Source organism: Peromyscus leucopus, chromosome 1, assembly GCF_004664715.2.
Source record: "Peromyscus leucopus breed LL Stock chromosome 1, UCI_PerLeu_2.1, whole genome shotgun sequence".
Taxonomy (NCBI): Eukaryota; Metazoa; Chordata; class Mammalia; order Rodentia; family Cricetidae; genus Peromyscus; species Peromyscus leucopus.
This window is the reverse complement of record NC_051063.1, coordinates 75,852,186-75,867,407: the sequence shown is the minus strand read 5'-3', so window position 1 is coordinate 75,867,407 and position 15,222 is coordinate 75,852,186. Positions and strand designations below refer to the sequence as shown.

Sequence of the window (15,222 nt, the reverse complement as noted above, 5' to 3'; positions counted from 1 at the left end):
GATGCTTATTTCCCAGAGGCCCAGAGCTACGAACGTGAACACCCACTGTGCAGGCGAGGGGAGATGGTGCCTCACGAGGCTGAAGGGCCCAGGCTCTTCTAGTTTGACTTGGGTAGACGACATCCTGTGCTTCTAATTCATGAAGAAATGCCCACGGCACTGGTGATTTAGAAGTTTTATTTACTAGACAAGGTTACTCAAGGGAACTTTTCTGTGAGATCAAGCAAAATTATGACTTCTCTTTGGCAAATTACAGTTTACATTGGTACCGTTGGACACGATAAACTAAAACTTTGTTCTAGGACAAAGAAAATGCATTTTCAAAAATCTATGTGAACATTTTATTTTCAAAGGTTGAAGGAAGATCTTATCTACCAGTTATAAAAATGAAAACCAGTTAGAATTCTAATATGAACACTATTTACATTAGCTTATAAAAATAGATTTGAGGTTAGGAAAAGAATGCTGACAACTAGTAGTTTGTACTTCCTTTCATTAGGCTAACTTGATTTATCAAGGCTGACCCTGTTTCCTTGGTTAACAATGTCAATGTAAGCCTCTTTAATAGGAAAAAGATAAGGGACCACTGATTCATCTGTTTTCAAATGAATCCATCTTCATGTACATCACAAATAGCTTAAAAGCAATGTTCTAACCTTTCTGAAGATTGTTGCCACAATTACCGTTATACTATATTAATTTGCAAATCATAAGTAATAACTTTTGCTTATTTGAAAATACACATCTCAAAATGAATAGATCTGAGGAAAACCTACCTATAACTTTGGGCCTTTACTGCACTAACAAACTTTGGGCCTTTACTGCACTAACAAATGATGTTACCCATCTAACACACTTGGAAACTATCTGAAAAACTTATATTAAAAGCTCAAAATGCAGTACATTCGTCAAATCAGCTAAATAATGAGGAAAATGACCAAAGTCCCCACCCCCCACAGGCTGGGGATGTGGTTTAGTGGTACAGTACTTCTCTAGCATGTACGAGGGGGCCAGGGTTCAATACACAGCACCATAGAAAGATTCTAACCCCCCTCAAAGTTTACAATTTAAGTTGACTTTTTCATGTTTGGACAAGGTTCTGTGGGGCAGCATTCCCTTCAGAGTCCATTAAAATGATAGTTCCCAAATGCAGGGTATGAGAAAAGCTAAGGACAATGGAGTGACCTTCACAAAGCTGCATTTATTCCATCAAAAGAGTCTCTTGTCAGAGTGTCCTTGTATGAAAACAAAATGGTGATCACAGTGTTTTTTTTTTTTTTTTTTTTTTTCAAATGACTTGGCAAAATCAATTGGCAACTCTACCCCAGAACTCTTTGGAGGTATACTAGTCTATGGAATCCAAAAGTTGGGAACTCCTGCCGTGGAAAAGCCTAATTCTGCAGGCTGTTAATAGCTGGTAAGTGAGAAAGAGTTTCTGTGGCCAGATATGTGGAAAATGACACTAGAGAGTTCACATGAGTCAATGGCAAGTCCATCCCCTGGACACACTCAGACCAGACTGAAATGAACGCACAGCTCTTCCAGAACTCCTCAGGTGAAGCTGGTACTTCAAGAGTCTGGCCCAAGATGCAGCCATGGCTAAGGAAATGGTGTATGATCAGCAACATTATCATTATCAAACCTTTAATATCAAATACATCTTTGTACATCATAACTAATTATAAAACAAACTCCAAAACTCCATAAAACCAGTAAGGTAAAAGCCCTTACAGAGAATCATATAAACTTTGGACGTCATCAGGCTTGATTTCAGGAAGTCATTGTTTGTGGATACAAATTATTTATAAAACAATATGGTATAAACGAATCTGAATTGTACAACACGGAGGCTACAGATGGCCGCCCTTCTCTTCTAAAGTTCATTCCCATTCACACACTTGTGCTGCTGAAGCCTGTTTTTCCTGGAAGACTCCAGCTGCTTTGCTCGTAGCCACCGTTCTCTTGACAATGTTGTCTGACCGGCACTCAGCGACAGAAACCTGGTTTGAAATTTAAAAATTACCCAGTTAGTCAGGATTAGCTTCACGTTTGAAGAACTAGGCAAGCTATGAAAGCCCATCAGGAGACAAGACCATACGGTTGCCACACAGGAGCAGAGCTGAGTGTGACCTTGTAAGAAATCCCCGAAGAGACAGATTAGAGGGTGGCTCACTCTCAAAAGCTTAGAAAACAAGCCTGTTCTGCTGAGATCACTGGTAAATGGGAACCCCTCGATAAGCACTTTTTAAAGTTGGGTATTCTTTTTATAATTATTTTTAACATCCCGATGGCAGTTTCCTCCCAGCCTCTCCCCGTCACTTCCCCTCCGCGTCCCCACCACTCCTCCTCCTCCTCCTCCAGTCAGGAAAGGGCAGGCCTCCCATGGACATCAACCAAACATGGCAGATCAAGTTGCAGTGAGACTAGGCATCTCTCTTGTATTAAAGCTGGACAAGGCAACCCAGTATGAGGAAAAGGGTCACAAAAGTCGGCAAAAGACTCAGCAGCAGCCCCTGCGTCCACTGTTAGGAAGGAGTCCCACGTGAAGACCAAGCTCCACATCTGTATCATGTATGCAGCGGGCCTAGGTCAGTTCCCTGGCTGTCGGTTCAGGCTCTGTGAGCTCCTAGGAGCCCAGGTTAGTTGGTTCTGTGGGTTTTCTTATGGCGTCCTTGAGCGCTCTGGCTCCTAAAGTCTTTCCTCCATCTTCTCCAGCATTCCCAGAGCTCCACCTAGTGGGTTTTCTTTTTATATTTGACTTTTTCACGTCTGCATGTGTTTGTGGGAAGCCCACGGCTGACGTCAGGACTCTTCCTCCATCACTCCCCCTGCCTTGTTCCTTGACGAAGGGTCTCTTAATTGAACCCAGGGCTGGGTGGTATAACTAAGCTAGTCAGTTTGCTCTGGCAGTCCTCACGGCCACGCATACCCAGATTTTAGGTGGGATCTGAACTTTGGTCCTTAGGCAAAAGCTTTAGCCATCTGCTCAGCCCTAGAAGGTGTCTTTGAAGGAAAAGTTCCTTTGTTTTTAGAATTCTGCCTCAGATACTGTTGAATAAATCAGAACTGCACACAGCCAACAGAAAAGGGGATTATGAGGCTGAGTGGTGGTGGCACACACCTTTACTCCCAGAGGCAGGCAGATCTCTGTGACCCAGCCTGGTCTACAGAGTGAGTTCCAGGACAGCCAGAGCTGTTACACAGAGAAACCCTGTGTCAAAAACCACAAGGAAAAAGAAAAGGGGACCATGGATGAGCACTACTTACCGAGCCACCACGAGCAACTGGTGGAGATCATCAGCTGTGATACTCTGAGGGTCATTTTTACGCATTTCCACAAAATCATCTTCAACCGCCTTTATCAAAAGAGTAATATATTTGTAAAAGTATTCCTTCAAAAAGTGCATTTCAAACTATTTCCTTATTTTTGTAAAGAAAAAGAAACCTAGTCCTTGACTGAAGTAAAACTAGATGGACAAATGAGGCGAGATGGGTCAAACAAATAAAATTTAACCCCATTACAAAACGCAGCATAGAACACTTTCTACTGCAGCTCAGTCCCGTTTGAGAACGCCAAACAAGCGCAGAAGCCGGCATCTTCTGGACTGTGACGCCACCAAAGAGGCAGAGACCCCAGAGAAGACGGCACAAGCAGGGGTGCCACGGTGCACACCTGTAACCCCAGTATTCAGAAAGCCGAGGGACGTGGACCGCAGGTTACAGGCCTGCCTGGGACCATCACAGCAGCAGACAGCGGCTGGAGCGGCTCCAGCAAACTCTGGAAACTTCCAGTAACCTGGGGGTCACTTATGCAAGAAAACAAGTGGCTCTTGGTAAGAATGCTGAGTTCTGTAACAACTCACACTGTTTTGTTTTCACACTCCACACCCCCACCTCAGGTGTTGTCCTTGAAAACCAACAGCCTGGCAGCCACTGGAACAGCAGAACAGGCAGGGCTGACGTTCCTTTAATGTACCATTCACAAAGAACTGCTACTCAGATCTGCAAGGCTGTCTTTACTCAATCGAACTTGAAGCCCATTATAATGGTCTACTATTGTTACCATTAACAGCGTGCTGTGCTTGCTATGTGAACTAAGCTCTGGAAAGGGTTACTTACATGCACCATTATGTGCCGCTGCATAGTGCATGCAAAATCTGGTACTGGCCAGTTCCAAGCACCTACTGGGGCTCTCGAGCATGCATCACTCTTGGGTAAGGGGGGACTACTGTTATAAAGAACTAGAGGAGGATATGTACACAATGCCTCACCAAGTAGAGACTACCAATAAGAAGAAAACAATGTTTAAAAAGAAGCAAATGGGAAATCCTATACATAAAAAATAAGGTAACTAACAGCAACAACAAATTGCTAGGTATGGAAGATTTGAGCAGGCACAAAAATCAACCAACCGACTTCCAGACAGGGAAACAAAGAAAGCAAGGGAAAGTGATCAGAGCTCCAAGGACCTGAGGTTCAGCAGCAAGGTTCACACTGACCAGGTGACGTGAGGGCGAGTGGGAGACAGGAAGCAGCAGGGGAGCTGAAAGAAACCATGGCCCTGACCCTGAAGAGGGTTAAGACGTCATCACATCAAGGGCACATCGAGCTCAGCACACTGCAGTCGGACAACCAATAGCAATCCAGACTTGGAGGTGTGCTCCTTGAGGAGGAAGGACTGCTCACTGTGGGAAAGGCAGAGCACCTGGGAACGGCGACAGCTGGTGGCACCGGGCGAGAGCTCTAAACCCAGCGCTTAGGAGGCAGGGGCAGGCAGAGCCCTTTTTCTGTTTTTTAACATGGGAGCTCAGTGGCAGGTGCTTAACCCCAGAAGGCCCCGTTTGAAACTCAGCATCATAAATCAACTAATAAATGGAAGCGGGGCGGGGGAGGACAGTTCCAGATAAAAGCTTGAAGAAGCTGTCAGAGAAGACACACCCTCAAGTGACACTAAAGGGTCCTTCAGGGGGACAGAAAGCCTTGGTAGAGACGACACACAGGGAAATGCCGGCCAGTGTAAAACTAGGCATGGCGGCGTCTGCCCATAACCCCACGTCCCTAAGTCTAAGGCCAGCTTGGGCTACACAGTAAAACCACAGGTGACTCAGAAAAGCAACAAAATTGCTTTTTCTTGCTTAACCTCCCTCTCTGGTTTGAAAGACAATTGCACAATGTGAGAATGATGTGTTATGGGTATACAACGTACAAGGATGTAATCTGTGAAATAACATGAAAGAGGCAATGAAGAATTGATTGGAAAGGAGCAAATTTTCATGTATTAATGTAGTTAAATCACCTGCCAATCCTACAGACCAAAGCAACTGCTCATTCCAAGGCTCAAAAACTAGCTTGATGAGGTAGGAGCTAGAGATAGAATGCTTGCTGCACTGATATACAAAGGAACTGGTTTTGATCCCCAGGGCTGAAATAATTAAACCAACCAAAAAAACCGAAAGCAATTCAAATGCAGAAAGGCAGGAGGCAGCTGAGTACAAGGACAGAGAATGAATCCCTTTTAAAGAGAAGATGACATAAAATAAAGACCAGAGCTGGCAAACACCAACGTTACTTTACAGGTAACTGCAGTCAAGTCACACTGAGTGAACCCCACAACTCAGCCCAGGATTTCTGGCCGCAGCTAAGGCATACCTTGGTGACGTCATCTGAGATGCTGTAGTCCAGAAACCTCAAGAGGGTCAGGTAGATGCGGAACTTGTTGAGCACGGCCGGCAGCACGGCCGCCAGCAGACCGTTCATGTACTCCTCCATGTTGGGTGGCATCAGCTGCGGCTGTAAGTGAACCTGGCAGTCTGCCTGGAAGAGGAAGATGAACTCATTTCCAAGTTCCTACCATAGCCTACATTTTAGACGATGCAGCTCTCGGCTCGTCAGAGAATCAGAAAACACCATGTTTAAGGAGGGGGATAGTTTTAAAATCTTAATGTACTCAATGTCTGACTGGGTCATCAAAGACATGAAACCAGAGCAACGTGACAAGATCTTCTTCAAGTCAGGCTAGCCTTGAACCCAGCAGAGGAACATCTGAGATGGGTAGGGCTCAGCCAGTAGGGAGGCTTGATGCCAAGCCTGATGTGAGGACCTGAGCTTGATCCCCAAGACCCACATGGTGGACGGAGAACCGACTCCTTTCAAGTTGTCCTCCAACCTCGACACACCAGCCATTGCACACGCACACACGCATCACATGACCAGCAGGGGAAAGGGACAAAGGAAGTAAGAACAGCAGTCTGGATTATGAAGGGGAATTAGCTTCTCTTTATTTCTAGAGATGAGAGGTTCGCCTACCAGTAGCTTTGGTTATCTTGTGATTTCCTGGTTCTTAATAGTTATAAATTTTTACATTGAGGTAAAAAGAAATAATAGATTCCCTTGTTAATAACTAGCAGTTACAATCTCCTTTTTTTGTAATCTGCTGATGGAAATCAGAGCCCTATGTAAGATAGGTAAGTGCTTTCCCGCTGAGCTGTACTGAGGTGGGAGGAGGTCTTGCTATGCTGCCCAGGAAGGATATTGACTTTACCTTCCAACCTCAGTCTCCTCCGTGTACAGATCACAGGCATGGACGAATCCTCCAAGCTAACTCACAATTCATAAACAAATGCAACTCACTGAAGCAGTACGCAGCGCTGGGCTAAGGGGATGGTTCAGGCTGTAGAACCACACACACAGAGTGCACACCTTCGTGGGGCTGAGGAGACTGCGCGGCAATTGAGAGCACTGACTGCTCCAGAAGACAGAGTTTGGACCCTAGCACACACACTGGGTGCCTTACAAATGTATTTAACTTTGGCTCCAAGCCTCCAACCCCCCAGTTCTGGTTTCTGTGGGTATGAATGAGCACAGGCACACACCCACACTGATAAAATAGCACACTTGGCGCTGAAGAGCTGGCGCCGTGGTGAGGAGCACGTGCTGTGCGCTTGCAGAAGATGGAGGCCTGGTTTCTAGCACCCACATGGTGATTCTCAGCCAAGCCTAAATCCAGTTCCCGGGGATCAAATGCCCTCTTCTGTCCTCCATGGGCACCAGGGCACAAAAATGGTGAGCATACATACATGCACATAAAACATTCACACACATAAAATAAAATATTAAAAAAAAATAAAATGTGTGACACACACATAAAACGTGTGGGTTTTTTTTTTTTTTTTGTTTGTTTAAGACAAGGTCTCTCTCTATGTAGTCCTGGCTGTCCTGGAGCTCACTATGTAGAACAGCTGATCTCCAACTCACAGAGATCCGCCTGCCTCTGCCTCCCAAGTGCTGAGAGAAGTATACCACACACCTGGTATAAATAAATCTTTTAAGACAAAAAGAAAGACAAAGAAAAGCACACAGCATTAAATCCCTAGAATCTATATAGAAATGATGGTGTGGCGGTTTACCCTTGTCATCGCAGTGACTGGAGGCAGAGACAGGTGAATCTGGGGCTTGCTGGACAGTCAGACCAGCCTACTTGGCTAGGTCCAGGCCAGTAAGAGACCCTGTCTCAAAATGCAAGGTGTATGGTTCCCGAGAAACAACACTGGCCTCGACACACACACCTGCACACACAGACAATATAAGAAATAAAAGTGGACAAAGCGACAAGAATCTTGGCACTGTGACCTCCCTCCACTCAACCACGAGCCACCATACCGGGAGTAGTGACCTCCCCTCGGATGTGATGAGAACGTTGATGTTGCATGGGAACTCCATCTGGTGGTAACTGAAGTCGTAATCCACCTTCTGCCAGGTGATCAGGTTGCTCAGGGCAGTCACATTATGAACACCTGGAAGAGCGAGACTGTCACTGGCAGTGATATGATTTTAATCACCTACACAAACCAGCTCGGCTGACAAGGACCCTCAGACATGTGGTTTTCTGCCACTTAAATAAAGGGACGGCGGCTGACAACTTAACAAGTGCTATGTCAGTAAGCCAGATGTTAACTAGATACTAAGCACCAGAGATAGCATTAGGTCAACTAGAACTTTCTGAGCCACAACTCACCAAATCTAACGCCAGACACAGAGTGGGACTCTGGCAAGTTCAGTACTTCCTAGGTTATGGCTGTGATAAGATGGTTGTTGAGTTTTCCCAATTTATATAGATTTGGGGACAGGGTTTAATGAAGCCCAGGCTAGCCTTGAACTCCTAGTTCAGTTCCCAGGTCTCCCTTTCCATCTACTTTTAATGCCTCGCCCTCATCAGCAGTGTCACCTGCATCCTGTCACGTGGACACGATCCAGCATGCTTTCTTGTCATTTTTTAACATGTTCCATCACTGAGCTTTGTTTAAAACATATGATTTTCCCCCAGAAATGATAAAAACTGTTTTTGGGATGTATAAATTTTTTTTTTTTAAATTTTCAAGACAAGGTTTCTCTGTGTAGTTTTGGTGCCTTTCCTGGAACTCGCTCTGTAGCCCAGGCTGGCCTCGAACTCACAGAGATCCGCCTGCCTCTTCCTCTCGAGTGCTGGGATTAAAGGCGTGACCACCACAACCGCCTGGCTGTCTAAAATATTACTTAAATCCTTTCTATCCTTTTTTGAGCTGAAAGGCAGCTAACAGAATGTCATAATGAAACAGTCGGTGTACACAGTTTGCAGTACATGCCTTAGTGAAGTGCATGTTTTAAAAGTATCTGTTACATGAACTATGAACCAAAGGCTGAGGGGCCCCCAGCTGGATCAGGCCCTCTGAATAGGTGTGACAGTTGATTGGCTTGATCAGTTTGGGAGGCATCCAGGCAGTGGGACCGGGTCCTGTGCTCATTGCATGAGTTGGCTGTTTGAAACCTGGAGCTTATACAGGGATACTTGGCTCAGTCTGGGAGGAAGGGACTGGACCTGCCTGGACTGAGTCTACCAGGTTGATCGCAGTCCTCGGGGGAGGATTTGCCCTGGAGGAGGTGGGAATGGGGGGGTGGGCTGGGGGAAGGGGAGGGGGTGGGAGGGGGAGAATAGGGGAACCCGTGGCTGATATGTAGAACTGAATGGTATTGTAAAATAAAATAAATAAAATTCAAAAAAAAAAAGTGTCTGTTAAATGTAAGTTTGCCTTAGAAGCCATTGCTAGGTCTAGGTCTGGCTAAACAGATCGAAGCCACAAGAGCACAGGAAGTATCTGCATGCGTACCTGGGGTATCCAACTGCCCTTGTTCTAGAAGAGTTTCATCAATGACCAGGGACGTGTTGTTGGGCAGCTGGAGGAGGCCACTGACCAGTCGATTGGCTGTATAGTCTTTGTGGGGAATGAGTTTCAACTGGTTCATGTTTTCTATCGTCATCTGCAGACGAAAAGACTGAAACAGAAATTGTAATGAGCCAGGATCCAAGTTTCTCTATGACAAAAATACACAAAGACACATATTTGGAGTCAAAACATTTGGGTTTCACATGGTATGATCTCATTTCTAAGGGAAACAAAATGGTCTCTGCAGCTCTTAGAAACTAGCCACAGTACAATCCATGCTTCTTACAGCTGCTTGTTCTCCGTTTTCAGCTGGAGAGAGAAGGCCAGCCACAAATACAAAGAAAAGAAATTTTTTTCAAGTCTTGATGAATAATTTTTACTCTGAAACAAGTGCTACACAGCCAGGATTCAAACGTCAGATACTCAGAAGCTGAACTTCATTAAGGCACAGGAGGTAGTAAAACACGAAGTGCTGACCCTATTCCCTGAGGCCAGAGAAAAGCTCTGTGAATTGAAATGCTATTCCTTTAACCTAGACCACTGCATGACATTGCAGACCTCACTACCAACGCTCCAGCCAGAGCATGGACCCTCCACATCCCTGCCTCCAGCCTCCACCACTCAACACTCTCCTAGATCCCTCTACTCATGCATGTTCCAGCCTTCAGAAGAGCACAGGGTGGGAAAGTCTGTGGAAGAAGAAGGAAGATTACAGCTGAAATTTAAGAGAATTTTAAATACTTTGGCTCAATTATTCTTAGAAAGGAGGGCAGGAATTCTTTACAGATATAGATGAAATCCCAGAAGAGGCAGGGCTTGTCCAAAAAGGTAGCTGCTGCAGAGATAGCTCAGCGGTTAAGAACCCTTGTTCTTGTGGAGGACCCAGGTTGTATTCCCAGCATCCATACAGTGGCTCACAACGTCCATAACTCCAGTCCCAGGGGACCCAACACCCTCTTTTGACCACCATGTGCACCAGGCATGTGCGTGCTGCACAGACATACATGCAAGGTAAACACTCATACACATCATCCAAGTATTAACTCTTAAAACAAACAAAACAAAGGAGTGACCATGTGCTGGGCTAAGGTCGACTCTGCCACAGAACCACAAGCAGGACACGTAACTAGCAGTAAAAGCTGAACACTTAGAGAGAAGGGCATTGACAAAGGGACTGGTGCCAGGATGCTAGAGTGATGAGAGAGGAGACAGGGTCAGTGAAAAGCTAAACAAGGAAAAGGGACCAGAACAAAATGCAAACACCTGCCACACTGGTACCTCTAAGACCCTTGCTCCACCCTCTCCCATGTCAAAAAGTAGCCTGTGTCCTCAGTGTGCCAAGAACCCTGGCCTTACAACTGAGCTCTGGACGGCCTTTGGCGCCACCTTGTGTCTGAGGGCTGGTACTACACCAGCGTCTTTGCTGGCTGGCATCTCTTATAAGCCATGCTGTTCCTTACTGCCTGCTTGTCCTCCATGTAGGAAGACATGACCCCAGGCAGCCACCAGGTCTGCTCCAGAAACATGAATGGTGTCTCAGACCCTTCTGGGTAGATGGGCATATAGGCACAGCCAGTGTCCCATTTCGAGAGTTTCATTGTTCTGCCGGGAATCTTTAAAGCACAGACCTACAGTTACTTTCTTGGTCTTGTACCACAAAAACATAAAACTCAGAGAACCTATTTCAGGAGTTGTAGGCTTAGGGAGCTGCTAAGACCCTATTACAGAGTTTATGAATGAAAGCCACACATTTACCCCCATTCTTTCAAAACGGAAGACAGAATGATTTTTACCATAGAGAATGTGCAAACTCCAACAGGCTTTCAGATACTACCCCAGCTATCATCTAAGAAACACACCAGATCAAAACACACCACCACAGGTGCAAATGTGGAAATGGACTAGAAAAATCTAGGGGTCTCCTATTTAGAAATCCAAGAGCTTGGCAAAATGCAATACAATGTCAGTTCTATTACTATTTTGATAAATATAACAAATCATTCAACAGGTCTTCAGTTTTAATCACTAATGTCAGAAATCAGTGAAAGCATAGCAAGTTGAATAAGTGGCCCCAAGTCCTCAGGACTCTGCTGCTTCTGCAAGGCCTGAAGTATAGACTGGACAGGCAGTTCAGTGAAGAATCTGGCTTCACTTTTTTTTTTTTGAGACAGGGTTTCTCTGTGTAGTTTTGGTGCCTGTCCTGGATCTCACTCTGTAGACCAAGCTGGCCTAGAACTCACAGAGATCTGCCTGGCTCTGCCTCCTGAGGCTGGGATTGAAGGTGTGCGCCACCATCGCCCGGCCTGGCTTCACTTTTTAAGTCCCAAAGAAGTGGCCAGCATTTTTAGTTACACAACTCATCAGAGCAATTCCCCTATCCCCGAGATCCCAAAACACAAATGGTGCGTTCCAGATAGCAACTAAACCTGGGGCATGAAGATGGTCTCCTTTATTACTTCAGCTGAGAGAACTGTGCTCATATAATTTAGGCTTATTTAGATTTCAAGTTTAATATGCACACAAAGGACCAAACTGAAGGACCAAACTGGCAGCGGCAGGAAGCATGATCTTAAGGGAGTCACTGGCATTGCATTAATTTTTAGATTCACAAATTTGTGCTGGGCCAATCAGTGTGAACACTGAGAGTACATTTTAAATTATGTCAATTGGCAGGTGTCGTCCCTTGTAAATGAGATCCACCAGGAACACAAAGTACTTGAGATGATAGAAAATAATTGGATTTGTTGTTCATAGTACTTCATAATATTATCTTACTGCTGGAACAAGGTGTTGAATGATCCGATATAGGTGTTCTGTGAAGGTACTATTTTGTGGGCAGCCACTCAGGTTAACTGTAAATTTTCCTAGTGGAAGAACATCTCTTCTTGTATATCTAGGATAGGGGAAAAGAAAAAGAAAAAACAAAACAAAGGTAAGATATTGAAATATTATCATTAGACATTCTGCAGAAGCAGGAAGAAATGGCTCAGCGGTTAAGAGCACTGGCTGCTCTTCCAGAAGACCAGGGTTCAATTCTCAGAACCCACATGACAGCTCACAACCATCTGTAACTCCAGTTCTAGGGAGAATAAGATACCCTCTTCTGGCTTCCACCGGCACTGCACGCACAGATATGCAGGCAACAGTCACACACATAAAATACAAGTCTATTTATTTATTTATTTATTTGCAGAACATCGGCTATTTTATCTATCAGAAGAGCAGCAGTTAAAAATAAAAGCCAATACTTAAACTACTGCTCACATGCCTTTTCACCCCTCTCCAAACATTTCAAGGTGGGCTGTATTAAGAACTCTGAAGTCCAAGTAGAGTATTCCTTATCCAAAATGCTGAGACTTGGAGTGCTTCAGAATGTCTGCAAACTTCGCTGGCTAAGCATGCACACTATAAGCTCACAGTTACTGCTTCACAGTTTGACTTAAGCAGTATGCCTGTGGCTCAGTTTACTCAGACTTCCCTGTATTTCAGGCTTTTCCATTAGGGATGGAACAGTCTAACCCTGGCAGAGCTCTGATGTGAACCCTGCTTTCAAGCATTACATAGTCTTAGATGCCACAGAAGAAAGGGAAGACTTACAATGGAAAGATGCATTTACTACATGCGTGTGTGTGTGTGTGTGTGTGTGTGTGTGTGTGTGTGTGTGTGTGCGCACAGTGAGAAGATCTAACGTTTTGGGAAATGGGTACAGTATGGCACAGATTTACAATGAAATTGAATACAGTCATTAGAAAGTTTGTGAAGAAGGCAGGGTGTGGTGGCATGTCCTCAATCCCAGCACTCAGGAAACAGAAGCAAAAGGATCTCTATGAGTTCCAGGCCAGGTCCATAGTGATACCCCACCTCAAAAAAGTATTATGGTGGGAAAATGGAGCTAACTAAATACTGAATGTGAAAAGCAAGGTAAGGATCTGTGCTTCAACCACAACTGACAAATCCACATTAGTAAACACAACACGTGGACCTAAACCAAAGGACAGGCACAAGTGGGAAAGGGAAGAGGCTGTCTGTCAAGTGAGAGCAGGCAACGTCCTTTCTGTTATCAGGACACATTATTTCGTAAGCAGAACAAAAAACCTGTCAGGTGGTGGTGGTGCACACCTATAATACACTCAGGAGGCAGAAACAAGCAGATTTCTGAGTTTGAGGCCAGACTGGTCTACAGAGCAAATTCCAGGACAGCCAGGGCCACACAGAGAAACCCTGTCTCAAAAAGCCAAAAACTAAAAAGGAAAGGGGGGTGGGGGGATTAAAGTCAATATACAAATTAAATACACACAAAGACAGGCATCACCGTTTTACAAGCAGAGCCAGAAGTATAATACAAATGGTACGTGGATGGCACTCCATGGGAAAGCACACGCCTAGTGTGCACAAGAAAAGATGGGATAGCTCATTTCACTCATCAGTCAGGCCCTGTCTGGTCTTGCCCCTAACGTTTACTAAGAGGACAGAATCAAAATGTTCTGTGTGAAAGGTGAAAAAGGAAACTGTATTTGGTGCAATATTTGTATTTGGAACAAACGATTTCCCTTGAAGATGAACTGATAAAGAAGTGAAACCCCAGCTGTTCCCATCCACTCTTTACCCACACCTCAGCTGTAGTAGAATGATTTTAAGGTGTGTTACTTTTGTTTAACTCTGTGAAGCTGTGTTACTTTGCCTGTGTTAAACACCTGATGGTCTAATAAAGAGCTGAACGGCCAATAGCCAGGCAGGAGAAAGGATAGGCAGGGCTGGCAGACAGTGAGAATATATAGAGGAGAAATCCGGGAGAAAAAGGAAAAAGAGACGGAGGAGTGAAAAGATCTAGAAGGAGTCAGAGAAGGGGGACATCAGGGGCCAGCCACCCCGATACACAACCAGCCAGCCATGGAGTAATAGGAAGATGTACACAAGTAAGAGAACAGAAAAGCCCAGAGGCAAAGGGTAGGCAGGATAATTTAAGAGAAGGAAAGCTGGCTAGAAACAAGCCAAGCTAAAGCCAGGCATTCGTAAGTAAGACTAAGCCTCCGTGTGTGATTCACCTGGGAGCTGGGTAGCACCCCCACCCCAAAGAGCAGAAACAATACTTCTCAGTTCCCACAAAGTGCACAGCACTTACACTGTTGAGATGAGATGCAGTATAAGGTACTCAGCGGCCAAACTATCTCCCAAGAGCGCGTGAGTGAGGAATCCAAGCAGCTCTGCTCTGACCGGAGACAACTCGGACATGAAACTGGACACAACTGTGGAAGGAAGGAAGGAAGGCAGGCAGATGAGAGTGTGCACACCAGCTCTGCACCAGCGTCTCAGTGCAAGAACAGGAAGGAACGCTCCAGTTCTAGAGATGAGCAAGAATTTAGAATAATGGCCAACAGATGATGCCAACGTTAGAGTGGGCAAGACGCGCCTGGAATAAAGGCACTTGCCACCAAGTCTGTTGTTGACCTGATGAGCTAAGTTTGATTCCCAAGGACACACACAGCACAAGGAGAGAACTGACTCCGTTAAGATCTCCTCTTCCCTCCACATGCATGCCTTGGCACATGCATGTTCTATTCCCCTCCCCCATAAATAAATGTAATCTAAAAAAATTAAAAAGTGATGCCAATATTGGAACAAAGACATAAACCCTTTGTTCTTGTTAAGGTCTCATTTCAATGACAAGAATCAATGGAAGAGGAAATGGGGCAAAGCCACAGATATTACTAGAAAACTCACTCTGCTGAGCAGGGGCTAGGGCCCACATGGAGGTGAACTGCTGGTCACGGGCTCCAACACTTACACTTACAGGTTCTGCTCTCTTCCTTGTTAAGGCAAGTGGGTAACAAAGGATTGATGTGCTGCAACTTCTGGGCTAAAATCACATGAATTCTTGGCACTAACGAAGCTGGAGGACTATGCACCCTCTGCTCTTCTGCCATGTCTGTGCACTCCATGGGGTCCAGGAGTGCAGAGGCATCCCTGTGGAGACAGGGAGATGCTGGTTTAGAGATACCAAATAGCAAAGCTGCAAAAACAA

At 45.2% G+C, this 15,222-nt stretch overlaps 1 protein-coding gene across 2 annotated transcripts in view; it reads right to left on the bottom strand.

Moving 5' to 3' along the window:
* Positions 1 to 160: 160 nt before the first annotated feature.
* LOC114704418 (minichromosome maintenance complex binding protein) overlaps positions 161 to 15,222 on the bottom strand; it is a 54,433-nt gene continuing 39,371 nt past the window's right edge. Inside the window, exons 9-16 of one of the 2 annotated variants that reach the window (XM_037210026.1) lie at positions 14,992 to 15,164; positions 14,323 to 14,446; positions 11,976 to 12,093; positions 9,144 to 9,309; positions 7,660 to 7,793; positions 5,650 to 5,814; positions 3,268 to 3,356; positions 161 to 2,000 (exon numbers count right to left, since the gene is read on the bottom strand). In XM_037210026.1, coding sequence (XP_037065921.1) covers positions 1,874 to 2,000; positions 3,268 to 3,356; positions 5,650 to 5,814; positions 7,660 to 7,793; positions 9,144 to 9,309; positions 11,976 to 12,093; positions 14,323 to 14,446; positions 14,992 to 15,164 — 1,096 coding nt within the window. In that variant the 3' untranslated portion in view covers positions 161 to 1,873. Of the gene's footprint in view, positions 2,001 to 3,267; positions 3,357 to 5,649; positions 5,815 to 7,659; positions 7,794 to 9,143; positions 9,310 to 11,975; positions 12,094 to 14,322; positions 14,447 to 14,985; positions 15,165 to 15,222 lie in introns of both variants that reach the window. The other variant, XM_028885678.2, reaches the window with a different exon arrangement.